This window comes from Pimephales promelas, chromosome 6 (genome assembly GCF_988280905.1).
Source record: "Pimephales promelas chromosome 6, fPimPro1.hap1.1, whole genome shotgun sequence".
Classification (NCBI taxonomy): Eukaryota; Metazoa; Chordata; class Actinopteri; order Cypriniformes; family Leuciscidae; genus Pimephales; species Pimephales promelas.
In genome coordinates this window covers 3,844,829-3,872,241 of record NC_142774.1, presented here as the reverse complement: position 1 = coordinate 3,872,241, position 27,413 = coordinate 3,844,829, and the positions used below count along the sequence as shown (strand labels likewise).

Below are 27,413 nucleotides of genomic sequence, written 5' to 3'. Positions count from 1 at the left end.
ATGCACATTTCACATCTGCGTTTTGAAACTTTGGATGCATGATGATGACCCTAAATGGGGAAAAGTCACTAAATCTTAAGAAAACATAGGATAAATAGTATTTCAGATAGCCTGAATAAATCTGTGGTTGACCAGATATTATATATGTGGGAAAAAGCTCCTTTTTGGTTTCATAAGGTTGTAAAAAACTACTAATATGACAAAATATAACCAAGAAACTTTATTATTTTGGGTCTGTGCAAGTTGCATTAAAACATTCAAACAGGTTAAAATGACCCACAAACATCACGTAAAATGATGTGTGTACATGTCAAAACAAATCACCGTATATTCAAACTTTGTATGCATGTTCCTGACCCTAAAAAAGAAAAAGTCACAAAATGTCAAGAAAAAACAAACCAGTATTTCCGACAACTCAAAAATCAAAATGGGTCAAATTGACCTGCCACATAACACAAGGGTTAACCAGGAATGCATTACACATTTAGTTAAATAATTGTTTTTTCCTGGTGATGGTTCACTGACAGAATGCATGGGCCTTGTTTAATATGAAACAATTTATTATTTGTATAATTAACATATTTCAATGATTGGTTGCTCTGTCACAGCTTGTCAATAACAAAAGCCACAGTCATTTTTATTGAAGTTTTTATTCTTTTATAGCCCTGATTTTTTTATATTATGCATGCACCTTTCGAGATAAAACCTTGGCGGTTCAGCAGCTCTGTGAACAATGCAACATCGTGCAATTATCACAATTTCTTGCAAAATCCATAGAGAGAATATGCCTCAAATCATAGACTTTGGTCACAAAATAATCAAGAGTAAAACGTTCACATGAGTTTATAGTCAGTATAGCAATGGGAAAGACCCTGTGTGTGTGTGTGTGTGTGTGTGTGTGTGTGTGTGTGTGTGTGTGTGTGTGTGTGTGTGTGTAGAACTGTTCAGTAACAACACTCCCGTCCATCATACTGTTCCTGCTGAATCCTCAGACGTTCATGGATAACATCAAGAACTGTAAAGAAATGAAGACAAATGAGGAAACTACTCAATAAGACGTATGTGAGTTTTCATGCTTTACCTCCTTATATTCTAGACATATTATAGAAACTATTGCAAAATAAATTAATGTTTTGCATTTTATACATTTACTATAAAACAGTGCGTTACCTGTTGGATGTTCAGGCTGATCACTCCTGTCTTTTTGCTGTCAAAGGCTTGGAAAACTCCTGTAACAAATGACATCTGTGTTTAAGTGCTCAGCTTTTGTCCACATGTTATGGAATATACTAAATATAATTTTTAAAAAAAATCACACAGGCACAGAACAAATGCTTGCTTACACATTGCTGATGTTACAGTGAAACATCAGCAATGAAACTTCTAGTATGATTGAGTCTAAGAGCGTCATGTAAATGCACTTACTGAACATGTTCTCCAGACGCACGATGCACGTCAGGTAATCATCAAAATCAATCTGATAATTCTCATCTGCGAACCGCAGACCCACCAACTGCAAAATCTTATTGTTCAACTGCATCCCTGAATGAAGAAAACACAAACAAGGTCTAAATCAGGGGTTTTCAAAAAGGAGGGCCAAGAAATGTAATGTTTAGAAAGCAGAAAAACCAGCATTATATATATATATATATATATATTTATATAAATATATATAATATTATATATAATATATATATATATATATATATTTTTAAAAATGAATCAAATTTAATAGATAAATAAAAAAAATAAATATTAAATGCATTATTTATTTGCATTATTTGCTCGTTTATTTTCTTGTTTTTATGTTAATAAAATTTTTATCTATTAAATAATTTTTTTAATTAATTACTTAACAATAAATTAAATTTAATAGATAAATAAAAAATTGATTATAGTTAACAATTAAATAAAGGAGCAAATAATGCATTTAATTTTTTCTTTAATTTAATTTTTTTATATTTTTTTATGTATAATAATTATTTGTTTAATGTATATATATATATATATATATATATATATATATATATATATATATTAAAATAAATAACTATAATACTTTTTTATTATTTTGCAATAAATTAAATTTAATAGATAAATAAAAATTTGATTAACATAAAAAACAAGTAAATAAATAATGCATTTAATATTTTTTATTTATCTATTAAATTAAATATATTTTTAAATAAAATTTGTATGAATTATAATTATTTGTTTATATATATATATATATATATATATATATAAAACAAATAATTATAATAAATCTTTTAAATTATTTATTTAAAAAATACATTTAATAGATAAATAAAAATTCAATTAACATAAAAACAAGTATAAACGAGCAAAAAATGCAAATAAATAATGCATTTAACAGAAGAGTGCTTTAATTTTCCGAATAATTTTTGGAAATATTTATAATATAAATTTGTATTAATTTGAATGAACATATTTTGGAGTCTGTTGCATCTAAAAGATAAAAAAAAAAACCCTGGTCTAAAACACATTTCTAAATAACTATATTTTAGATGGCCCTGTTCTAGTTGATCATCAGGTGTGTTTACCGGCAGAGTTGAGAGCGGTGCGGAGCTCGTAGGAAGACATGCGTCCTGAACGATCCGTGTCATACGACAGGAACAGCATCTGCAACAGCACAGGACACAGCTTTCTCTGATTCTGAGACAAATGCCAACTCATGATAAACCGACGAGTGATTGATTGATTCGGGTACTCACGATCCATTTCTTCAGCTTATCCCAGAAGATTTTGAACTCCGAGAACTCCAGCATTCCCGAGCCATCCACCTGCACTCGGTTCAGGAAAACTGAGACACAACATTATAATCCCTATACCATACTTGATGACAGTTTTTTCACAAGTTTACATGTCAGTTCATGTCATTAATCTTGGGACACCAGTGGATTAGTTACGTTTAATTATTCGACTAATAATAAGACATGAGAGGATACGTCCATCAGGTTGATGATGCTGTGGCAAGTGTTGAGGGTCAGACCATCAAACTTCACCTCTTTTCCTGCAGAGAGACAGGGTGACATGACCTGTTGTTAGCATTCATGTTTATCACCGAATGCAGATTAAAAAGCTTGAATATGGTGACAGACTCACTCCTGCTCAGGACACTGTCCAGCACATGCTGCAGTTCTCTGGCGCTGATGGCTTTATCCTACAGACACAATGGCGAGAGTGTAAAACACACTGTGACCACACGAGGGCGCGCGTGCAATGCCAACACACTATCGCCACAGAACTCTCTGCGTAAGGATTCACACATTTGACCTAAAACCTTAAAGAATTAATATTACAAAAATGTAACAACACATGTTCGTGGTTAATGGTCACATAGGCTACTATATTTCATCTTTTTATTAATTCATTAGTTTTAGATTGTTTAAAATGTATTAGTTGTTTCGATTTAAAGTTTTTCATCATCTGCATTTGATTCCTTTGGGAAACCCTGATTTTTCGATGGAAGATTAATAACTTATGACTTTTTATCTCACCATCACAATATGCGTGAGTATTTATTTATTTATTTTTTCTGTAGCGGAAAAAAACAAGCTTCCGTATAGTTTTCCGTGTCTTACCGATCCGGCGATCTGTTCGAAAAGTCTCCTCAGGCCCTTCTCCTCATCGGTCTCTTCCTCAGGTGGGTTTGGCTTCGGTGGCTTCAAAAAACAGACAGAAACATACACTTAACATACAACATAAGCACTATTGACAACTAAACTGTATTTGAGTCTTTTTTCCATGTGCACAAAAACACAGAAATAAACCAAGGCATGAACCAATTGACTCACTTCTGGCAGATCTGCTTGAATGGTGTTTCCCATCTCACTGCAAATACAAAACGGATTACATTATACAGTTATGTGCTGTAAAAATACATTAATAAATGAATATAATTTGCATTAAGGAACTATTTCACTTATGTCGACCATCTTACTGACAGTGACAATAATGATAAATGTAAGATATGACCTAAGATATGATTCAGTTTCCCACAGGAAATGTTATTTTATTTTAGGAAAATGCACTAAAGCAAAAACCCATAATCTTAAATGAATAGCTCATTATAGCAGGTTTTGTGCAGACCCTGTAAATGCAATTCAAGGACTTACATTTCAAAACGTCAAATTCAAGCACTTTAAGCACCTTGTACAAACCCTGTTATAGTTAGGCTACATACATTTTTTTTTGTTTGTTTATTGTCAGTATATACTAAATCTGATTCAGCTGAAGAGTGGGTTGGGTCTGCTGATTTAATGTGAAACGTAACTAGTATCTAACAAACTGCATTTTTAATTTTAAAAGGTCATGAAACCCTAAAACATACATTTAAAAGTTTTTTCCTTGAAAAAATCTTCATCCCCTTAAAATATCTTGAACGTAACTTGACACCCTTGTCTCATTTAGTATACGCGCGGTTCTATTAATATGCAAATGAGCCCCGCCTCCACTCACCCACACCAGCTCAGAGATAAAAACCAGTAGGTTGGATAGACTTACACAGCTGCCGCTTTCTTCTCAGAGAAGATCCGGATCAGGAAGTCGGCCTCCTTGTGCGGCTGGAAGGTGGTGGGAACCACCAGGTAATTCCCAGGCGGGAGTCGGAAGCGCTCGGACACCTCCCTCATGTTGACGTAGCTACGGCTCCGCGCTTTAGACCCATTGTAGCGGAAAAAGTCCTTCCCCTGGTGGTCTTGATCATCAGGAGCCTGTGGGTACAGTAAAGGAGCAGATGAGCCAGAAGCACTACAAGAAGCTCATCTACACTAGCGCTGCACGATTAATCGCAACGACACCACAAGCGATTTTGGCAAAGGCTGCGATTATTGTATGCTCAGCTCGGCTGATCGGTAGTAAATGCTGCTCTATCTGAACACCAGAGGGCGCTCACACACACAACACGCCAAACATGCCCCGCAGAAGTACAATAACGCAACGTCATTCCAGGAAAATCCCTACCGCTGTAGCTGAATAAACATAAATTTGTTAATTATTTTGGCGAAATTTCATATTCATAAATGTAAATTCAGTGCTAAAAAACCTAACTTTGTACTTTTTTTTTCAACGAAGTTGTACATTATATTAAGCTGATTTCTGGCTCCAACAACAAAAAGGCAATTAAAACTGTCAACATATGGTCCTTTTTTTCTTTATATATCTGTATATTTCTGTATATTGTACTGTATATTTTGTTAATTTTTTGTGATGTGATTTGTACTGTGTTTTTGCAATAAAAAAAATAAATTAAATAAATGAAAAAATAGCTGAATAAACATAAGATTGAAACGCTTTGATTAATGAAAGCTGCAGTCCGTAGCTTTTTTGGGTTAAAAATTATCCAAAATACATATTTAAGAAAATACATAACCAGCCCGCGAATGACTGCAATTGCGGATTTCGAACAGAGATGGCGACAAAGAGGAAAAACTGCGGACTGCAGCTTTAAGCATGACTAATAAACACGACTGCCTTTTTTGTGTATGAAGCCGCATCATCTCACAGAAGGATGAGGTCAACTGTTGTTATGAAAAAACTAAGTCTCAAAACTAAGATTTGTAAGTGAGTTTGGAGTAAACCATGTAATTAAATGTTATCTTATGTGGGATAAGAGGTTCATAAATGCTTCTCATGTTTGGAAAGATGTTTGACGTGTGTTGCTTTTTCAAATGCATGTTATTAGTGACTCAAACTCGCAAACGGAGCAGCGTTTACTGAGCCGTACATCGCATAGAAAATAATCACATCCTTTGCGATTTCATAATCTGTAAATCGCGATTAATCGTGCAGTGCTAATCTACAGCATTTGATCTCTCTTTTACCTCGTAAATGGCAAAGCCGACGGTTTCCATGTCAAGCCCTTCCTTCCTGAGGCGGCGGCGGTTCTTCTGCAACAGGGCCACGATCACGCTACACAGCTTATCGCCATCATCTGGCTCTTTCAGGCGGAGCTTAAACTGCGGGTTTGTCCAGAAGGTGTCTGAGAAGATCAACATCGAAAGGAATGCAAATGTAATGCTAAAGAAACTATCATGTATTAGAGCCAGACCGATATTATCGGCCGATATTAGGCATTTTCCAAACTATCGGTATCGGCAGTTATAATGGTCGATAAATTAATATTTAAAAAATAAAATAAAAACGGACGAAACACGCTTGAACCATGTCATGAGTGTTGGAGTTGTATAGTTTGTCCACCAGAGGGCACTCTACACCGTCCCTGTTGGCAACACTTGTTGAGTTGGTCACGAGACATTGCTTGAATAACAATTAAAAGAACATCCCCATCAGTTCTCTTAACTCAAATAAGCATGACAAAATTTGTGACTATCATGTCCAGTTTCAAATAAATAAAGAAAATATCGGCCGATATATCGGATTTTAAAACCCAAAATGTTTGTATCGGTATCGGCCTTCAAAATTCTTTATCGGTCGGGCTCTATCATGTATAAATGATAGCATTGATAAACATTAGGGGTGTAACAATATATCGTGTCACTATATATATGCCAATACAAAACTGCAACAATATGTATCGTGGATAGTCACAATCTGTATTGTGTATAGTTCAAAATGGAAATTTCGGTTTAAGAAAAAAAATCAAGTTTACAGAGTTTTGGTGTCAGTACTACATCAAACTACTGTATATAATGTTGAATATAATGTTTAATAATGCAATTGGGTCCTGATCTAATGTTACCATTAAAAAGTGTCCTACATTATTTTAAATATATCTAGTCAGTGAAAGAGTGCAATATTCGTCTAAAATAATTCTGTATTTTCAGCTTCAGAATCATGAATATTTGTGTCACTATTGTCCCATGCATTGGGTTTGCAGAACCAAGTAAAAAATGATCGTGATTTTAACGGTAAAAGACTGTAAAAATGCTACAGTGAACAACTGTTAATTGGTTAACAGAAAGTTTCCTTACTATATACGGTAAATAACTGTGATGTATGGTATATAATGGTATTTAATGTAATTTTACTGTAAAATACCATTAAATTTACAGTTTTTGGAAGTGAAAAAGAACAAGTCATCGTATAATTTACAGTGAAAAAATGTAAATTGACATTCCCACAATTCTCTGCAACATGACACTTCACATTTAATGTTTGTTTTTTTTTTTTACTGTTTTAGTTTTTTTCTAATCAGTTATGTACATTAGGGTTTTATGTTACATTTAATGTTGTTAAATGAATGCTTATTGCATTTTTTACATTTCAACATGTTACAATTATGGTTTTTAATGTTTGTGTGAATGACACTGTGCAGCTTCTAAATATTAGTATTAATTTTCTTGTGGAAGAGCTCATGTGACTCTTCACTGCTGTGATTATTGGCTGTCAATGGAGCAAAACAGATACCGATACTTCAAAAGGTCAGTAAATTAACATTATATCAGATAAGGAAATACGGTTTATTGCTGTAAAATTAAATACCGTTAAAACCTAAAATGTCGCTACCGTATTTTCAACAGGAAAATTTTTTAACAGGAATTTTTTTTTTCCCATAAATTTAACATATATTTTTTTTTACAGTGAAGATATTCATTTACAGCCACAATGTAATTACACATTTAGCATTTTAATCAACAGCGCATTTTTTGTTAATCTTTTACCATATGTCTTGGATAATATATCGTGATATCATGATAGTATCGTGATATATGTATCGAATCGTGACATGAGGGTATCGTTACACCCCTAATAAACATTCGTACTTTTATGATGAAATCGACGCTAATTTGGCAACGTGAGACTGACCGATGTAGTTCCTGCAGCCGCCAGCGGTGGAGCCCCTGATCCAGTTGCCCTCAAACAGATTCACCTCCCACTTCTTCGCAACGTCATCTGAGAGAGAGTCTGCAGTCAGGTTACAGATCTCGATCTTATCGTAGTTGGATTTGAAGTCTTCAAACTCCATCCTGCAACACGACAAGTCATTCAAATTAGCACCGCAGGTCTGACATCAGCTGTGAACTGGACCGGTGGGCCGTACGTACCAGAACTCTCCGTCTTCCAGGGAATTGTGTAGCAATCGATTCTTCTCTGCGCTGTCAATGTTGCTCCATTCCCTAGAGCTAAAAATACAAGATTTGGAGCACTTACAGTACAAATGCAAAGTATTTATTTATAGATGTGATTATAAAAGAATTTAAATGCATGTATCAGCAAACCATTAAAGGGATACTCCACTTTTTTTGGAAATAGGCTCATTTTACCACTCCCCCAGAGTTAAACAGTTGAGTTTTACCATTTTCGAATCCATTCAGCCAATTTTTTTTTATATTTAGAAGAATATCAGTAACCAGACAGTTTCTGGTCTCATTGACTTCCATAGTATATTTTTTTTCCTACTATGGAAGTCAATGAGACCAGAAACTGTCTGCTTACTGATATTATATACATTTAAAAACGGTAAAACCCAACTTTTTAACTCTGGGGGAGTGGCAAAATGAGCCTATTTCCCAAAAAAGTGGAGTATCCCTTTAAGCTGTTCAGAGACCCGTGTCCAGTGTGCAGTAACTCAAAAGTACTGTTGAATAATAAAATGTTTCCATATTTTTTCATGCAATAACACATTTTTTTCACATTGTGAAAATAGGCATATTGCTTTCTACTAGACCTTTGCAGCGATATATGACACAACAAGACTGTTCTCTAAGATGTTTTTTGAATATAATATTTCCTAAACGGACTATGTCGTCATGGTTGCTTACTTGTCACTCCAGGGCCCGTTCCACTCCACCTGACCCCAGGGGTTTCGGACACGGATCAGCTGGACCTTCGCTCCTCTGTAGTTGACCTGAAGAGACGAGACAAAACAGAGAGAGGAAAACGGTGAATCTGAGCCCAAATAAGAAAAGAAGTGCAGGGCGACGATTAATCGCGATTAATCGCCTACAAAATAAAAGTTTGTGGATATATTTAAGAATTATAAATTGTATATACATGCATATATACAAACTAATTATACACAAATATTATGTAAACACAAACTTTTATTTTGGATCGCGATTAATCGCGAGTTTCTGTGTTTACCTCTTCAACTCCAGTGATGGAGTAAGCGTGTCCTTTAACCAGACCAGTAGAGGTTTGGGCTTCGGATTCAGCAGAACTTGTGATCTAGCGACATGAAAACACAAACATCTGGAAATCGGGAAGGGACTAGGTTATAAATCTCACTTTGAATCCAGCAAAGCTTGGCTTACATCGATGGAGCATCCGAGCATGGACCCTCTCTCCACCGCTTTCTTGAGGACGGTGAAGAGGTTGTTCGGGGCGCTCTTCGTCTCGTACATCTCGCCCACGCCACCGGTGAAGTCCTCCATCGCCTCCATGGTGCTTCCACCTTTCAGGGATTCATAGCTGCCGTTCAGTCTGAGAGAGACACACAGGAATGAGTTTGACATCTCAAAACTTAGATTTGACATTTTGTTTTGTGAGCTAATGCGCATACTTGGCATATGCCTTCTCCAGAAGCGCACTCCAGAACTCGGTTTGGTCGGCGGAGTGGACGAACATCAGCTTGTTCCTCACACACGGGAGTCTGTCATCCACCACCACATCCATCCATTTATTATGCTGCCAGAACTGTGAACAAGGCGAGTTTGATTAGGGTTCAAGGCCTTTGTTGGTGTTTCCAGATTGGATATGTTCAAGTATCGCACCAGAAGCTTATCGTACAGTATTTGTAAGAAAATCATCGTACACGAGTCAAATCTAGTTGGTTATCTAGACCAACAACGTTTTGACACGACCTGGAAATTACTTCATGACCTCAGCTTGTAAACAACTGACCTAAGGAGCGTTAAAAGGAACGTTAACTTTTGCTTGTGAGAGAGAGTCATTCTCAAAGCTGATTGGCCGAGAAGAAATAAATGGAAGACATGCGTATCGCCAAGTTCACGTTCTCCTCACAATCGCGACGGTAGACGTACAATCCACAGCTAGATCAATGAGTAGAGAAGCCCTATGATTATATCAATCAAAAGTCTGAAAATATCGTACATTGTAGGAATTTTTTCAATATTCATCGTACGAAGGTCAAAATGACCATACAAATACGACAATTATCGAATGTTTGGCACTCTGTAGAGCGTCAGTGAGTAGGGGTGTAACGATACCCTCATGACACGATTCGATGCGTATCGCAATACTGAACGCGATACTGAGACATTTGACAAAAGTTTACAATAATGTATTGTTGATTAGAACGCTAAATTTGGTGATTCATTAGGGGTGTAAATGAATATCTTGGACTTGGTGCTGGAAACCCAAAGCACGGGACAATAGAGACACCAGAATAACAATATTCATGATTCTGAAGCTGAAAACACAGGATTATTTTAGACGAATATGCTTATACGATATTGTTACTCCCCTATCAGCGAGTGAGACTCACCTGGAAGTGGAAGATACCGGCATATCCGCGATCAAAGCCCTGGTCATGTGGGACGACCCTCTTCAGCGTCTCCTCATGGAGGGTCAGGGAGGCGATCGCTGCCAACAGCCAGCAGTCTCCTGTGAAGGATATGATATATTACTGAATATATACTCGTATATTATGCATAATGCATGGACATTCTCTGGTCATTGAAGGTGTTTTGAAGAATCAATGAGGAAGGCATACCCAGCTGCCCCTGACAGATGTCCGTCCTGGTGGCTCCTCCTGTGATGAATTGTGGGTTTTTGCAGATTTCCTGAATTTGAACGGATCAGAGAAAAATATCAATCAATTGATCAAATCTAATAACACCCATCCATCTATCCATCCATTTGTCTATCTACCCATCCATCTATCCATCCATTTGTCTATCTACCCATCCATCTATCCATCCATTTGTCTATCTACCCATCCATCCATTCATCCGTTTGTCTATCTACCCCTCCATCCATCCATCCGTTTGTCTATCTCCTCCTCCATCCATCCATCCATCCATCCATCCATCTGTTTGTCTATCTACCCATCCATCCATTTGTTTGTCTGTCTACCCGTCCATCCATCCATCCTTTTGTCTATCTATCCATCCAGCTGTCTATCTATATACCCAACTATTCATCCATCCATTTGTCTATCTACCCATCCATCCATCCATTTGTCTATCTACCCATCCATCCATCCATCCATCCGTTTGACTATCTACCCCTCCATCCATCCATCCATCCATCTGTTTGTCCATCTACCCATCCATCCATCCATTTGTTTGTCTGTCTACCCGTCCATCCATCCATCCATCCTTTTGTCTATCTACCCATCCAGCTGTCTATCTATATACACAACTATTCATCCATCCATTTGTCTATCTACTTGTCCATCCATCCATCCGTCCATCCATCCGTCGTCTATCTACCCATCCATCCGTCTATCTATATACCCAACCATCCATCCATCTGTCTGTTTACCTTTTCATCCATCCATCCAACTGTCTATCTACCCATCCATCCATCCATCCATCCATCCATCTGTTTGTCTGTCTACCCGTCCATCCATCCATTTGTCTATCTACCCATCCAGCTGTCTATCTATATACCCAACCATTCATCCATCCGTTTGTCTATCTACTTGTCCATCCATCCATCCATCCGTCCATCCATCCGTCGTCTATCTACCCATCCATCCGTCTATCTATGTACCCAACCATCCATCCATCTGTCTGCTTACCTTTTCATCCATCCATCCAACTGTCTATCTACCCACCCATCCATCCATCTGTCTGTCTATCTACCCACCCATCCATCCATCTGTCTGCCTATATACCCACCCATCCATCTGTCCATCTATATACCCACCCACCCATCTATCTATGAACTAGGGGTGCAACGGATCAAAAAACTCACGGATCGGATCGTTTCTCGGATCAGGGTCACGGATCGGATCATTTTTCGGATCAGCAAAAAAAAAAAAAAAAAAAAAAAAAAATTCCCCCAAAATAACTGTAATAGCCTACTGACAAATTCTTTAATAATAAATAGACTTAACATTATGATATTCTGTTTTATTTTAACTTCACAGGGTTCCAGACTGAAAGTTGAAGGCAGCATCACCTCAAATGAGAACTCACAGCAAGTTCTACAAAAAAAAAATAATAATAAATAAAAAATTCTGGTAGCACTGGGGCTGACAATAAATCACTAAGCTTAATTTAGGGTGTAGATGAAATTAACTTAGTTATTATCATTTATAATGTCTTAATATCAATTAATAAAAGTAGTGAAAATATCATCGTACTTTTTTCATTTTAGGACAATCTTTAAAGGATAAACAAAAAAAATGTGTTGGTAATCACATAAAAAATTCAAAAAAATAAAACATTTATTTATGATATTATTGAAGTGCTGGGAAAAGATGTGTAGTAGGCTACTTGTAAGCATTTGACTATTTCTTACACATTATCATAGGCTGATTTGTGGACTGAGAGCCTTCTATAAGTGTTTCTCCTGGTTTCCACGTCAGCTCTGTTTGATCTGATATGGTTTATAACAGAAACCTGCGCCGAATCGGAGTGTTTCTCACTGGATCTCGTGGTGTTGATATTAATTCTTAGGCGAATTCAATGGATTTCTTCACTGGATCTGCTAGTAACAGTGTTGCGTGAGCGAGATCGGCCCGCGACTGGCAAGTTCGGGGCTTTATTTTGTCAATGGATCGCTGCTGCTGCTCCGACCACGGTCCTAATCATAAATGCTAGCGTATTTTCGTTCCACTTTCATTTTGTTTGCATTCGCTGCTAGGTAACGACTAACGAGTCGATAGATCGCTGATTGCTCAGACGCACATCAGGTTGTGATATTTGTCTCCGTCTCCCTCCCACAGATGTTTACGCGCGCTATTCTTGTCACGGATTCATTGACGCACCGCTTTACCATGCGTTTAACGTGTGGCAAATTTACTGGTCGCACATGTGCGACTGGATGTAAAATTCAGTCGCACACTCTCAAATTTTGGTCGCAGTCTGGTCTGGAGCCCTGAAATGACGCGGGGCGTTCAAGCTTCTCCGTTCCTCCGCTCGCTATGACGAAGCTGTGCGTTGACTGAACAACATGCGCACGTTTTTTTTTTTTTTTCATAATCAATCCGCGGATCACGTGTGTGCCGAACCGAAGACATTGATCCGAACGGATCACGGATCAGTGATGATCCGTTGCACCACTACTATGAACCCACCCATCCTTCCGTCCGTCTGTCTGTCTACCTGTCCCTCTGTCTATCTACCCATCCATCCATCCATCTGTCTATCTACCAGTCCATCCATCCGTCTGCCTGTCTACCTGTCCCTCCGTCTATCTACCCATCCATCCATCCATCTATCTACCAGTCCATCCATCTTGACTGTCTATCTACCCCTCCATCCATCTGTCTGTCCATCTACCCATCCATCCATCCATCCGTCTGTCTATCTACCAGTCCATCCATCCATTCATCTATCTACCAGTCCATCCATGTTGTCTGTCTATCTACCCATCCATCCATCTGTCCATCTACCCATCCATCCATCCGTCTATCCATCCATCCATCCATCCATCTACCCATCCATCCATCTATCTACCAGTCCATCCATGCATGCATCCATCCATCCGTCTATCTATCTATCTATCTATCTATCTATCTATCTATCTATCTATCTATCTATCTATCTATCTATCTATCTATCTACCCATCCATCTATCTATCTATCTGTCTGTCTGTCTATCTACCCATCCATTTATCCAAACATTTTTAGAAGTATTTTGAGAAAGAAAAGGTCAGTGTAGGTTGTGTTCAAAACAGTGAACTTTGCTCCCATCAACTCTGGCTGTTAAACTTTAAGCTACTTTTACCAGACATTTCCAGAAGTTCCAACACATCACATGACCAGCAGTTACTAATGAATCGTTTGACTGAGGGAGATGTGTGAACGCCCATGATGCCTGTGTGAGGTGTGTTCACATAACTCAAGCCCACACTCTTCACGCTCGCTCTGCGGGAACACCCTGCAATGAAATGCAGTTGTACTGTACTGTAGTTTCATTCAGAGGTCCCGAAAGAGGTGTGGATCATCTTATATCAAATGTGAAGTGACATGTTGCCAAGAATGGTGTCCCATACATCATTTTGTCATAACCACTTATAACTCAGCCCATTTAGCTTCCAGCTAAATAAAACCAGGATCCTCTAAATATTTCAACAATCAACACCAAATAAACACTGTGCGTTCCATGCATGCTTACATTCGACCCGCATTCCTGACCTGTTTCATGGCATCCGTCGCCAATGCCTACTTCATAAATGTATTTCATGCACAAATATGCCCATCTTTTTGTTGTGTTACTCTCAAAGGAAAGTGAAATATCAGGAACTACAGAACTGGTGTGTTCATAAAATTGACAACCTGGGCTGCGTTTCCCAAAACCATCATGAGCCAAGATGCACAAACAGTTCCTAAAGGGGGTTTTCACAGGAATGCCATAGAAGAACCATTTTGGGTGAATCTAAGAATGTTTCAGTGAAGTTTGTAAAGTGAAAAACATGTGAAGTGCATGCACCATTATATCAGTTGTCTGCCATAACAATCACGACAGGAATTCAGCTACTAATTACAAACTGTAAAAACCACTCCCATTCATTCACCTAACATCTATACATGGATGGAAATGCTAAACTATTTATTCAGCATTTCATCCTCTACTTTAGTATTGAGGAAAATTTAACAATTTGACAGTTCCACACATGTGTCCACATAGAATGGTTATGCTCAGCTCCTGGCTGGGACCCATGAACACACTTTTGTCCACAGTAGTGGACATTATATTTGAATGAATTTCTCTGACACCAAAAACGTCAGTTTTAGAGATGCCAAATTCATGGAGGTTTCACGAGGACAACTCTCCTCCTCGGTCTTTAAAAATGGCTGACATTAAAGGAGAACTCCGGCGAACAATGAACCTTGGTCTAATAAAACATCGGTACCTAGTCAATCGTTCTCTGAGATCTTTTCATGATAATCGAATGTAAAGAGTTTTATCTCTAAAAAAAGTTTAGCGTACGGTAGGCCTATAATGCTAGTAATGGGGGGCATTGACAAAGTAAAAAGAAATCGCTAGTTTATACCACTAACAAGGCTCAAAAAGGCCCCACACTCACACAGTAACATAATGAGGGTCCCTACGTGCAAAACGAAACATTGAAAACTTTGTAAGTGTACAGACCGTTTAATAAGAATATACTTTATGAAGACAGTTCACTTCGTGTAAGTTATACGGGAGCCATCTTAAAAAATAGTCTCGATAAGTCGATCCCCGAACCCCGTTCATCTAGTTCAGAAGTTCGCTGAACTTCATTCAGTTCAGATCACTCAGCACGACGTTCGTGGTTTGACTTATCGAGACTATTTTTTAAGATGGCTCCTGTCTGTTTTATGAAGTGTCTTCATAAAGTATCTTCTTATTAAACGGTCTGTACACTTACAAAGTTAAAGTTACAAAGTTAAGTTATGTTACTGCGTTAGTGTGGGGCTATTTTAAGCCTTGTTAGTGGTATAAACTAGCGATTTCTTTTTACTTAGTCAATGCCCCCCATTACATTATACGCTCAACAGTTTAGAGATAAAACTCTTTACATTCGATTATCATGAAAACAAATCTCACAGAACGGTTGATGTACTGATGTTTTATTAGACCAAAGGTTCATTGTTCGCCGGAGTTCTCCTTTAATTTAGTGATCAAATTTAGCTCTCTCATCATGGAATATGATAATATTTTGTAATTATTTAAATCAGACTCATTTTCAAATCTTGTTTCCAATCAAAATATGACTTTCTGTTACAAAACAGGGCCTTGATTTCCTACATCTCCACTGTAGAGAAAAAGGCTAATAAAACATGCTTATCAGGCATTTTGGGGACAGTAAATAGTGAAAGAAATTATATATAAATAGTCATATGAAATATTAGAAATTATTATTATGAAAAGGTTCCCAATATTACACTGTTTCATTACATTTAACACATTAATATGCAAATTAGAGACGCTGTATTGAATGGGAAAACCCATTTTACCCACATATTGCATGAAGCAATCAATTCATTCCACTATATCTTTCATAACATTGTTGATCGTCTTTACACAAAGTTTGGTAAAAAAAAAAAAAAAAAAATCCTGAAACTTAAAAATTGATTACAGAATTTTTTTTAAAAATCCCTTTTTTTTGCCTACACATTCGACTGCTGGTGTCCACTACAGAAAACATAGCATAACATAAATAAAATGTTATTTTCTTTCTATATATAATAATTTTTTCCCCTCCGTTTGTTTCTTATGCTCTAAACAATGTAATGCCATGGTGGAAATGGAAGTAAAAACCCATTTAGGCTAATTGCTTCATTCAATCTTGCTCCATCTGATTTGTGATGTGATTGGGGTCTCGTTTTGTGTGGGTGGACAATTCTTGTTCGATCTTACAGTGAACAAGTGCATCAAATATCCCATTTAAACACACCCAAGATGCATCACCTCAAATTTCCAGAGGAACCTTCCCCAAGTGTCATGAAGTGCTCGCTTACCCCCGGCCTCTTCCATTCAAAGTTAACCGGGACCCTCTGGCTGAAGAAGAGCGAGTCTTCCACGGCAGGGAAATCTGGATCCTCGAACAACTTCCCCTTCCGCAAACACTCCTGCCGGATCTGCTCATACGTCCTCCCGTCCGCCTGCGTGCTCTCCACCAGGGTCGCCTGCCCAGAGCCGCTCGGCGGATTCACAATGTAGGGCATCTTCAAATCAGCTCTAAAACCTCAGACAGGACACGAGTGACGCTCTACCGGAGCTGCGAGTGTGTGTGTGAGAGATATTCAGCCACACTGGCCAGTGGACAGGCTTGTCAGGTTGGCGTCACACCCATCAGAGCAGAAACTGGTTAGGGTGAAAGCAGCCACGCCTGTGTGTGAGGAGGCGGATCACTACACTACGGCGTTACTGTACTAGAATGCTAATATTCAGATATGCAACATCAAAAAATAAGATCGGGACAGCCGAGAAGTCTTACAAAAATATATTTACAAGTATCAGAATGACGCAAAATCATTTCTTTTCAAGGAAGCAATACAAATAGATACAAAAGTCATTTTTTTCATCTTCACAGTTCCAGACACACGTGTTTTGTTGACCACCAGGGACACAAGAAGACTTCATACAAAACCAACTGCATAATTCAGTGAAACTGGCGTGTAAATTAATCGTTTTTTGAACTTTCATAGGGAAGTTTTGCCTTTAAATGCCCTTAATGAGAAAACTTGGCAAACTCGATCTGTCTGGAACTTACTGTGGGAAGATGCAATGTTAAACTAACGTGAAACAAAACGAGGATTGATCAAGCAGAAAGAATCCTGTTTGTCTGGCTTCAGGGTGAAGATCCAGAACGATCTTTGCAAACATGGGCCATCATCAAATCTGCAATCTCACAACGGAAATTAGCCGAGCTGAATAATCCACACGTGAAAATAATGATCTAACTTGTCTATTTACATCTAAATGAAAACAGCAGGATTCACCTCTGACCTCGAGAGGCATTAACAGACATCAGCAACCGAACACTCGCGCTTCACAACACACACAAGTGTGAACCTCACTAAACCTGTCCGGGACACGTTTCACGAGAACATATTTTGTGCCGAAAAATGAAACCTCTTAGTACCATTTTCAAATGGCGAACCAAATTCTTGTTGTAATATTATTAATAATAATAAATATTTACACATCAAGCTAGTTTGTGTTGTGCTTTAACAAAGATTGGAAAAATCCAGTGAATTGTTATGAACTTATAAATATAAGCAGAACTTTTCAGTAAAATTCATTCCGAATTATTGTAGTTTATAAATATAAAAGCAATGAGGGCTATGAACTCGATTATATACTTAAATCAAACTGCACCATCATAAACTATTCACAACTATGATGAGCATGTTTAAATGGCGCTAAAAGGTTGGGCAGTCAAACGATTAATCGCGATTAATCGCATCCAAAATAAAAGTTTGTGTTTACATAATATATGTGGGTGCACTGTGTATAATTATTTTGAATATATATTTTTTATTTTTATTTATTCATTTATATAAATAAAAGGTAGGGCTGTCAAACGAATAATCGCGATTAATCGCATCCAAAATAAAAGTTTGTGTTTACATAATATCTGTATAATTATTTTGTATATATATATTTTATTTTTAATTATTTATATAAAATTACATACAACATCCATGTATATTTAAGAAAGAATTATAATTTATATATAAAACTTTTATTTTTATACATCATATAAATTATATATAAATCTATATACATGAAAATATTTCTTAAATATATACAAGCCTGTGTATTTATATCTATATATATAAAATAATTACACACAGTGCACCCACATATATTATGTAAACACAAACTTTTATTTTGGATGTGATTAATCGCGATTAATCGTTTGCCAGCCCAACTAAAAGATGTCATTTTAGTTGCACAAAATATGATTTCGGTGTGAAATATGCCGTAGACATGTTAATCCGAGACTGTCCCTCATTGCTCCTGTTTCTCCAGCGCAGTGCCCGTCACCAGCAGCAGGTTGCAGGCCATGAACTGCACGTTGAGGATATTGCTAGTGCTCCCGGTGTATTGCCCAATCAGCTCGCTGCTGGAGCCGTCGGTGGGGGCGGAGCCGTGCGCGTTACGTATGTCCCACACGCGCACGGAGTTGTCCATAGAGGCGGAGGCCACTAAACTGCTGTCCTGGCTGAAGGACAGGCTGGTGATGCTGTCGGTGTGCCCGCGCAGGTCTTTGAACAGGCTCCCGGACGCCAGGTCCCACAGCTTCAGTCTCTGGTCCTCCCCGGCCGACGCCAGGTACTTCCCGTTGGGCGAGAACGCCAGCGAGAGCACGGGGCCGCGGTGCCCGGTGAACAGCCTCACGGACGCCCCCTGCTGGGTGCTCCACAGGCGCACCGTTTTATCCGTCGAACCCGTCGCCACGTAATTGGAGTTGGGGTGGAATTTGACGCAGTCGACGTCGGAGAGGTGTCCGGCGTACAGGCGGAGCGGGTACGTGCGAGCGAAGCTCCAGAGGCGCGCGGTGCGGTCGTGGGACGCCGTGGCGAAGTAAAGGCTGCAGGGACTGACGTCCACATCCCACACGGGGTAGGCGTGGCCACGGTACAGGACGGTGTTGGTGAAGCTGGTCAGATCCCAGAAGCGCACGGTTGAGTCCTCCGAGCAGGACAGCAGGCCCGAGCCGTCCGTCAGGAACGCCGTTCGATACACCGGGCCGCTGTGCGCGCGCAGGGTCTTTATCTCGCTGCCCGAGGCGTCCTCGTCATCTGCCTGATGATCGGAAACAAACAGAGATTTATAGTAACGAAGTAGAACTACTTAAGTACTAAAATGCTGTATCTGTACTCTACTAGAGTATTGTTTTTTTCTCATACTTCTACTTTTACTTCAGTAGATGTTTTTGATGAATTTAATACTTTTACTTCGATATTTTTTTTAATGTTCTGCTAGTTACTCGTTACAATTATAAAAATTTTACGAATCATTCGTTGCAAGTTGGCTTTCATGCTGCCTAAATTGCTCGCCAGTTTTATCGGGTAATGGTATTGATTGACACACACATCGTCAACTAAGCAAATTCGCCTTATTTGATTGCTAGTTCAAACTTTTGACTGCTTTCTTTAATAATTACATGACACAATACTTGTACTTTTAGTACTTAAGTAGTGAATTTTAAAATAAACTACTTGCAATATCTAAGTACAAAAAATGTTGAATACTTTAGTACTTCTACTTAAGTGTGGTGCTTAAAGAGCACTTCAACTTCTACTCAAGTCACTTTTTTGATAGAGCACTTGTACTTTCTAGTACTTTATACATATCTGGAAACAAAAACACATGTCGATGACTCGAGGTGGATGAAAACACATTCAAATATTGATACAAGATCTTTTTCGCAATCTGAAGTGTGATTTGGGAACAACGAGATTCAGGTATTTTTACAACTTAATAGTTGTGTGTTATATTATGTCAATGAAAGAACATGAAATTTGCAGTGGATCTCTGAGCTGAGTGAGTGAATGGAGGTGGGGCTCATTTGCATATTCATAGAACCACGCATACTAAAGAGGCAACGGTGTCGAGTTACATTTAAGATATTTTAAGGCATTTGTCACAAGAACAAAACATTTAAATATGTAACTTTGGTGATTAAGGGATACAATATTGACTACTTTAACATTTTAATCTACCGTTTGACTGAAATGAGGGTTTCTTTGGATAAAGTAATAAAAATATTTAAAGCTGTACACAAATACTACCATTTAAATATCTCATTGTAATATGTTTTGCACTAAAGAAGTGAGGCCTTGGGGATGAAATAAAACATCACAATGCGGAGCATCTAAATGCAATTTAAATGTCTTACATGTATGCATAGCGTTCATGTTAATATTAGTACAGAACAATTCAATGAAATATTAATGCTCATTTGATTAAACAAAAAGGTTCAAGTAAATTAAACTGTGCATTACATCTGCATTTTAGCGTTTTTAATCTACAAGACCAAAGACTGTTTGATCAAACCGAGGGTTTCCATTAATAAAATGAAGTGAAATAAAAGAGCAAATAAATAGAGATACACTGAAAATCATCAAAAGGTTCAAGATTTAGCTTTATGCTCCTAGTCCTTCCAGGTCGCTTTTCTCTTTGGCTTTTAATATGTAATTTTGTCTCTCTTTTTTATTTTATTTTAATTTTTCTTCTTCTTAACCCTTGTGCATCCTTATGGACATGTTTGTTCTTTTCAGTTTTGTTTTTTTGATCAATTTGCCTGTGTTAAAGCTAACGGAAAAAAATTGGCACAGGTGTGTATTTTTATTGGAATTTTACTATTTTACCGTCATTTTCTTAAAAAAATATTTTTTGCATTAGGTACAAAAAAATACTCCCTCTCAGCACCTTTTGGACAAAAATGTCCCCATTGAAACCCATTAAAACTGCCATTTTTAATCCCCGGGTTCAGTTAACTAAAAAATTCTGCAATCTTTGTTAAGAGGCTTTCATTCTGATGGCAAGGCTTCAAAATTTTATTTTTTACTATTTTTATCAGATGGTGCCATTTTTTTTAAATTTGGCCTATAAAACAAATATCCCTTTATTCCTGTTGTCTGGTTCGGCATACTACAGAGGCAACTGGATAAATTATGCAACAATATTTGTGTGGGTGTGTTGGTATGGATGTCAGAGTGTGGTTAGTATGTGTGTTATAAAAAATATGTGTGTGTGTAATACTGAGAGAGAAAAACTGCAAATAACAAATCCAATCACTGTGAGCTCCAGTGGGGTTTTGCTGACACCCAATGGGGAAAATATGTTACTACGCCCAAACAAAGTGTTACCGAAAGCTCATTTTTTGAGATATCATCCTCAAATTTGGAACACAACCTATTTAGATTTATGGCTTTGATTTAATTGCAGTTTTGAGTTCAACCTGATTTATAAAATATATATTTTATGTAAAATATTTTTTATAAATAATTTACATAAACTTTTTTTGGATTTACTTAATATTTTTTTTACTTCAGCAATAATCTGCAATGGCTCTTCGTTAAAATGATACCAAACTTAAGTCTTACAAACTTACATTTTTATGACATGGACATTTTTGTCCTCTTTTTACCTATGTGTAACTTTTTTTGATGCACAAGGGTTAATGTCCATGTATTTTTATTACTATTGTAGTACAGCACTTGGGTCTGCCTGTGGATTGTTTTTAAATTCGCTCTCGACTCGATGCACTGATGCTGTGAATGAAGGAGAGCGATTGACAGCTGTCACTCACCTCCTCCTCCAGCACATCACAGGCGAGTCGTATCCTGGACACGTCGGCCCAGTGCGGCCCGGCCTTCAGCTTCCTGGCCCGCAGACTCCACAGCTTGACGGCGGAGTTGTCGAAGCCCGCCGCCAGCAGACGGCTGTCCGCCGACACCTCGGCCGTGTTGAGCAGCTGATCCGTGTGCTGGAAGGCGTAGAAGCAGACGGTGGTGAGCGAAGGCGGACCTTCTCGCACGCGCTTTATGCAGTCCTGCAGCGTGTCCAGCGCCGCCTCGTTCTGCGGTAACCCCGCCGTGACCTCCACGCGCTCCGCCGCCTCAGACCCATCCAGGGCGGCCCATGTCGTGGAGGAGGAGGGAGTGGAGGTGGCGTTTCCCGCTGCGCCGTACAGCTGGTAGTCGGTTCGCCGCGATGCCGTCACCTCCACCTGAGGAAACACAGATATGAGCCCAAACCAAAAACCATTCGGACAGCAGATTCCATTTTTTAAATTGTAGTTAAATTTAACAGCTGACATATTTAACCTGACTGATGTGTGAGACAGTCTAACAGAAGGATGGCGAAACATCAACGGATTTGATCATTCTTGTCATATTTTATTACCATTTTCGAAACTATAGCGAATAAACTGTGATAATGTGAGAAATTAGAGCCCGACCAATAAGGATTTTGACGTCCGATACCGATACAAATTTTTATTGGTTTTAAAATCCGATATTTTTTCTTAATTATTATTTCAGAAACGCGCAACAAATTGTAAAACATACATTTTCAATATAACAGGCCAAGGAGAGATGATGCGTCTCAGTGCTATAACTGTCACGCGCTATTAAAGAAATACTTCCGTCACATTGTCAAAAGTTAAAAGGACTACACTAACAACATAATGTAACTATTACTAGCTAATTCCACTTCACTCTCGGCTTATTTAACAGCAGCAAAACTGGACATGATAGTCACAAATTTTGTTAAAATATTCATTATCAAAATATGGTACAAAATATTCATTTATCGGCCATTATAACTGCAGATACCGATAATTTGGAAAATGCCTAATATCGGCTGATATATCGGTCTGGCTCTATGAGAAATGTTGACGTGTCTGAATAAATGTTGGTTAGACTGTGGGTCAGGTTCTCAGAGTACTTCCTGTCGGGTACCTTGACATGCTTGCTGAGCGCCCAGCAGATGGCGCTGTTGTCGTCGCTCTGCAGGTACCGCAGCAGGTAACCGTACGCTTGATCCGTCAGGTGCACCACGTACTTGTGATCCAGGAGGGAACCGAGTTTGGGGTTTGAGGTCACATCCTGGAAGACGAAAAAAAAAAGTTCCAGCACGATAGATAAAGCGTGAAGATATGACCCATTTCCAATGTGGATTGTCTAATTAATTTTTCTTTGTTTATCAGTTAGGACCAAAAAACGGAAAGTGTAGAAGGCAACATGCATACAAACTAAGTGAACTGTTAAAGACCCCTAGTGGTGAAAATCCAGCTTTAAATGTTGTTTATATGTCTGTGTGGTGTTTTTAATGCGTGTAAATTCATAAATCGACGGCATTGCTAAATCGCGTATTTCCTGCTTAAAACTGCAGTGAAACAAAGACAATCTCAGTGTGAAATCGCTGGTGTTTCTGACGTCACACACCACCTTGTAACCAATCAGATCAACGTGTGATCATCAACGAGTGGATCTCTGAGCTGAGTGAGTGGAGGCAGGGCTCATTTGCATATTCATAGAACCGTGTATACTAAATGAGGCATGGGTGCAGAGTTACATTCAAGCTATTTTAAGACATGAAGAAGAAAAAAAAACATCTAAATGTGAAATATAAGAGATCAAAGATGAGTTTGAAGGGATAAAATGTTTGACTACATGAATGAATTTTCGGTATGTTTTATCTTACCTCAAGGGCATCCAAGATGTAGGTGTCTTTGTTTCCACAGTATTTTCAATTTTTATATTTTTAGGTCAAACCGTTCTTGTCTGTCAGTCATATAATGGAGGTCTATGGTCACCACCTCAAAGAGCATGCACGGAGAAGTCCAAATTAAACATGATTTAATGACTCGTAAATGTAAGCACACATTGATGGCCTAAGACACGAAATGAACGGTTTGTGTGAGAAAACGAACAGTATTTCAGCAGATAGAAGCGCCCGCACCCTCAGAGTACTTGGACGTGGCTGTGATTACAAGAGGTAAAACGATATAAATACTGTTCGTTTTCTCACACAAACCGCTCGTTTCGTGTCTTAGGCCATCAATGTGTACTTACATTTACGAGTCATTAAATCATGTTTAATTTGGACTTCTCTGTGCATGCTCTTTGAGGTGGTGACCATAGACCTCCATTATATGACTGACAGCCACGAACGGTTTGACCTAAAAATATCAAAAATCTGCGGAAACAAAGACACCTACATTTCGGATGCCCTTGAGGTAAGATAAAACATACCGAAAATTAATTAATACCTTTAACAAGTAAAACAACAGTAAAACCAACGGACCTGCAGTGTGAGGGCTCCTCGTAGCAGGTCCACGATGGCTTTCTGCTCAGGGTCCTGCTGGAAGAGCGAGTGAAAGCGCCCGTAGAACGAGTCTACCGCCCCCTTCAGGCCACATCGCGCCATGTCTAGGTGCAGGTAGAGGAAGAGCGGAAACAAGACGCCGCTCACCTCCTTCACTAGCGGCGCTTCGGCCTCTGAGGCAGAGAGAACGCTAGTTAAAACCAGAGCACTTCCTCCTGTGGATTAAAGCAGTGTGTGTGTGTGTGTGTGTGTCTCACCCTGCAGGAAGGAGCGCAGTCTGGAGAACTGGGTCTCGTACTGCAGCGGGTCTGACTGACACGGGGCGGCCGACACCACATTCGCACAGCTCGACTCCGTCTGAACTGCACGCGACGGGACGAGAGAGAGGGTGAAGACGAGCATCGCTATTACTAGTGAAGGCAATTTCAAAACAACGCTTTACGAATCTTTTGTTACAAATCAATGGTTCGTGCACGTGATTTCAGCAAACGAGGCTTCATTACGTCATAACTGTTGATCTATGTCAACCCGAAAATTATGAGGAGTCACCATCTCATCCTCAGTAAATAAGAAAGCAATAAAAGCACTTTTATTTTGTAATGACTTTAATTTGGTTAGACCTACTCTAAATTTTGTATAGAATATCTTGCCCTCTTTGACCCTCATTTTATTTATTTATTTTTTATTGTATTTTATTTTTTTTCTCTTTCTTTACTCTACTTTTTTATTTTAGATTGTGACTCTGTACATATTGTACAGATATGTTCGCAATTTTGTAACAGAATTGTATGCTATGATTGTCATCTTTGTTTGTAAGCATAATAAAAAAAAATTATGAGGAGTCACAATGAACAAGTGTCTGTGGGTTTTACTTGATCTCTGATCAGTTTTATACATTTGTAGACATTTTTAATTAAACATTAGTGCAATTAAAATAAATAATGGAAGTTAAAAGTCTCTTATTGGCCTGTTCAGTGGAGATATTGATAGATAGATGATTCGATAACTGCATTTAAGACTTTATCTTTCAAAAAACCTGAGTTTTTGTTGCATTTACCCTGTTCTGACCACTAGGGGTGATTGTTTTCAAAGCCTCGACACAATATGGCACATTTGCTTCAACTGTTGCACGAAGCCTCGATCTGCCCACCACTAGCTATTACTGTTATTCAGGGTTTATTTAAATCACACAGCACACGTTGAGTCACCCGTCAGACTGGCAGCCATTTCCTCCGCGGACTGGGAGAGTTTGGCCCCCTTCAGAGAGCCATCAGTGTCTATGTACTGTCTCCTCTTCAGGTACTGGGACACCACGCTCTGGATCTGCTCCGGCCGGACACGCTTCATCTCCTGAAGAGAGATCGTAACACACACATTCATGCATCTGCGCTCACAGCAGCGATTCACATCAGTGCCGGGAATCATATCAATTTGAGTGTTTGATTCGATTTTAGGGCATCATAACCATGCTTGAATGTTTGGTTCAATTTTAATGAACCATATACATGCATGCTGACATGTATGATTCGATTTTTAGAGAATCATATGCACGGCACGATTGAATATTTGACCTGAGAATGCTTCATGAGCATGCTTGAATACTTGATTTGATTTTAGGGCATTATAAACATGTGTTGTGTTTCAATTTGAATGAATCATATACATGCATGCCTACATATATTAATTGATTTGAGAAAATCATATGCACACTTGATTCAATAAAGTATGCTTAAACATTTTATATGGTTTCTCAATAAATCATGAGCATGCTTGAATATTTGGTTCAATTTTAATGAATCATAAACACGCATGCTCAAAATCTGATTTGATTTTAGAGAAACAAGCACAATTGAATATTTGACACGATGTAAGAGCATCATACACACTCAAATATCGGATTTAATTTTAGGGAATCAAGAGCATGCTCAAAAGTGTGAGTTCAAACCTTGTTTGAATATCTGATGTTAGAGAATCATAAACATAATCGAATATTTGACTGAGTTTTTGAGTAGAGGAAGTATGCGTGAATATTTGATTCGATAATGCATCATTCGTATTTTAACATTAGATTCGAATTTCGAACGTTCGATTCATTTTCGTTCGAACATTCGGTTACTTTGCGAGGCGCGTTCATACATTCGAATCCAAACTGTCGAGCGAATGTCTGATATCATCTGCATATCGAACATTTTATTTGATGTTTTATCAGAGGAGCTTTAGGACTAACGTTATACTGCTTCAAAATGCTGTGCAGAAAGACAGCTCGTTGATGTGACACGGCCATTCCCAGCTGGTTACTTCTCTGGGTAGTCAATGGGGGGTGCGCGGACAAGCCAAAACGCATATAAATTAATTCGATATCCTTAGATGAGATTTATAAATGTAATAAATCCTGCAGGTCCAACTTTACGCGCGGCCTCAATCACCGAGCATCATCATCACACTTCTGCACACACTCTATTCTCAAATAAACCAAAGTCATCCCGGTTCATATAACATCTGCGTTACAGTTTGGTAAAGATTTCCAACACCTACTGCATATTCCGTACTCGACAGTCCTGGAGAAAGAGAGGGGATCAGGAGAAGACCGCAACTCTCCACTGCTGCTCCATTGGTCGCGCGCTCTCTTCTTCTGCACGTGCACTGCCGGCGCGCGAAGATCGTCCGCGTGGCACAGCGCCCTCTAGCGCGTCGACCCGTTAAAACTACTGTAAAGAACTGAAAGGAGTTCGTTAAAGGGATAGTTCATCTAAAAAAAAATAATTCTGTCATTAATTACTCGCCTTCATGTCGTTTCAAACCCGTAACACCTTCGTTCATCTTCGGAACACAAATGAAGATCGTTTTAATGAAATCTGAGAGCTTTCTTACGTTTTTTTTCCTGAACTAAAGAGAATTAAATTATCTCATCTAATTAATTAGATTAAATTATCTCAGAATTACGAAATTAAGAAAAAAGTACTTGCTCTGTTTTTCTGAACTAATGACTTCATCTAAAAAATTATGAGCAACTC

The 27,413-nt window shown here is 38.4% G+C and overlaps 2 protein-coding genes across 4 annotated transcripts; both read right to left on the bottom strand.

The window, feature by feature from the left end:
• Positions 1–205: 205 nt before the first annotated feature.
• On the bottom strand, positions 206–16,933 carry capn9 (calpain 9). The gene is made up of 20 exons (XM_039685385.2): positions 16,569–16,933; positions 10,661–10,730; positions 10,433–10,551; positions 9,488–9,621; positions 9,240–9,408; positions 9,070–9,153; positions 8,748–8,833; positions 8,031–8,108; positions 7,792–7,952; positions 5,847–6,004; positions 4,528–4,736; positions 3,819–3,855; positions 3,606–3,686; positions 3,127–3,184; positions 2,970–3,034; positions 2,736–2,804; positions 2,565–2,643; positions 1,426–1,542; positions 1,171–1,229; positions 206–1,015 (listed from the first exon to the last, which is right to left on the bottom strand). The coding sequence occupies exons 1-20, from the start codon at positions 16,773–16,775 to the stop codon at positions 989–991; spliced, it is 2,067 nt and encodes a 688-aa protein (XP_039541319.2). The 5' UTR covers positions 16,776–16,933; the 3' UTR covers positions 206–988.
• A 104-nt stretch (positions 16,934–17,037) lies between these two features.
• taf5l (TAF5-like RNA polymerase II, p300/CBP-associated factor (PCAF)-associated factor) lies at positions 17,038–27,190 on the bottom strand. 3 transcript variants are annotated; one of them, XM_089131947.1, is made up of 7 exons: positions 26,931–27,190; positions 25,596–25,749; positions 24,657–24,761; positions 24,379–24,572; positions 23,031–23,177; positions 21,878–22,297; positions 17,038–19,365 (listed from the first exon to the last, which is right to left on the bottom strand). In XM_089131947.1, exons 2-7 carry the CDS (start codon positions 25,744–25,746, stop codon positions 18,568–18,570), a joined length of 1,815 nt encoding a protein of 604 aa, XP_088988073.1. In that variant the 5' UTR covers positions 25,747–25,749; positions 26,931–27,190; the 3' UTR covers positions 17,038–18,567. The 3 variants fall into 3 exon arrangements, with proteins under 3 accessions (XP_088988073.1, XP_088988072.1, XP_039541303.2); XM_089131946.1 differs by having other exon boundaries at positions 26,935–27,182; XM_039685369.2 differs by having other exon boundaries at positions 25,608–25,749; positions 26,935–27,160.
• Positions 27,191–27,413: the final 223 nt, after the last annotated feature.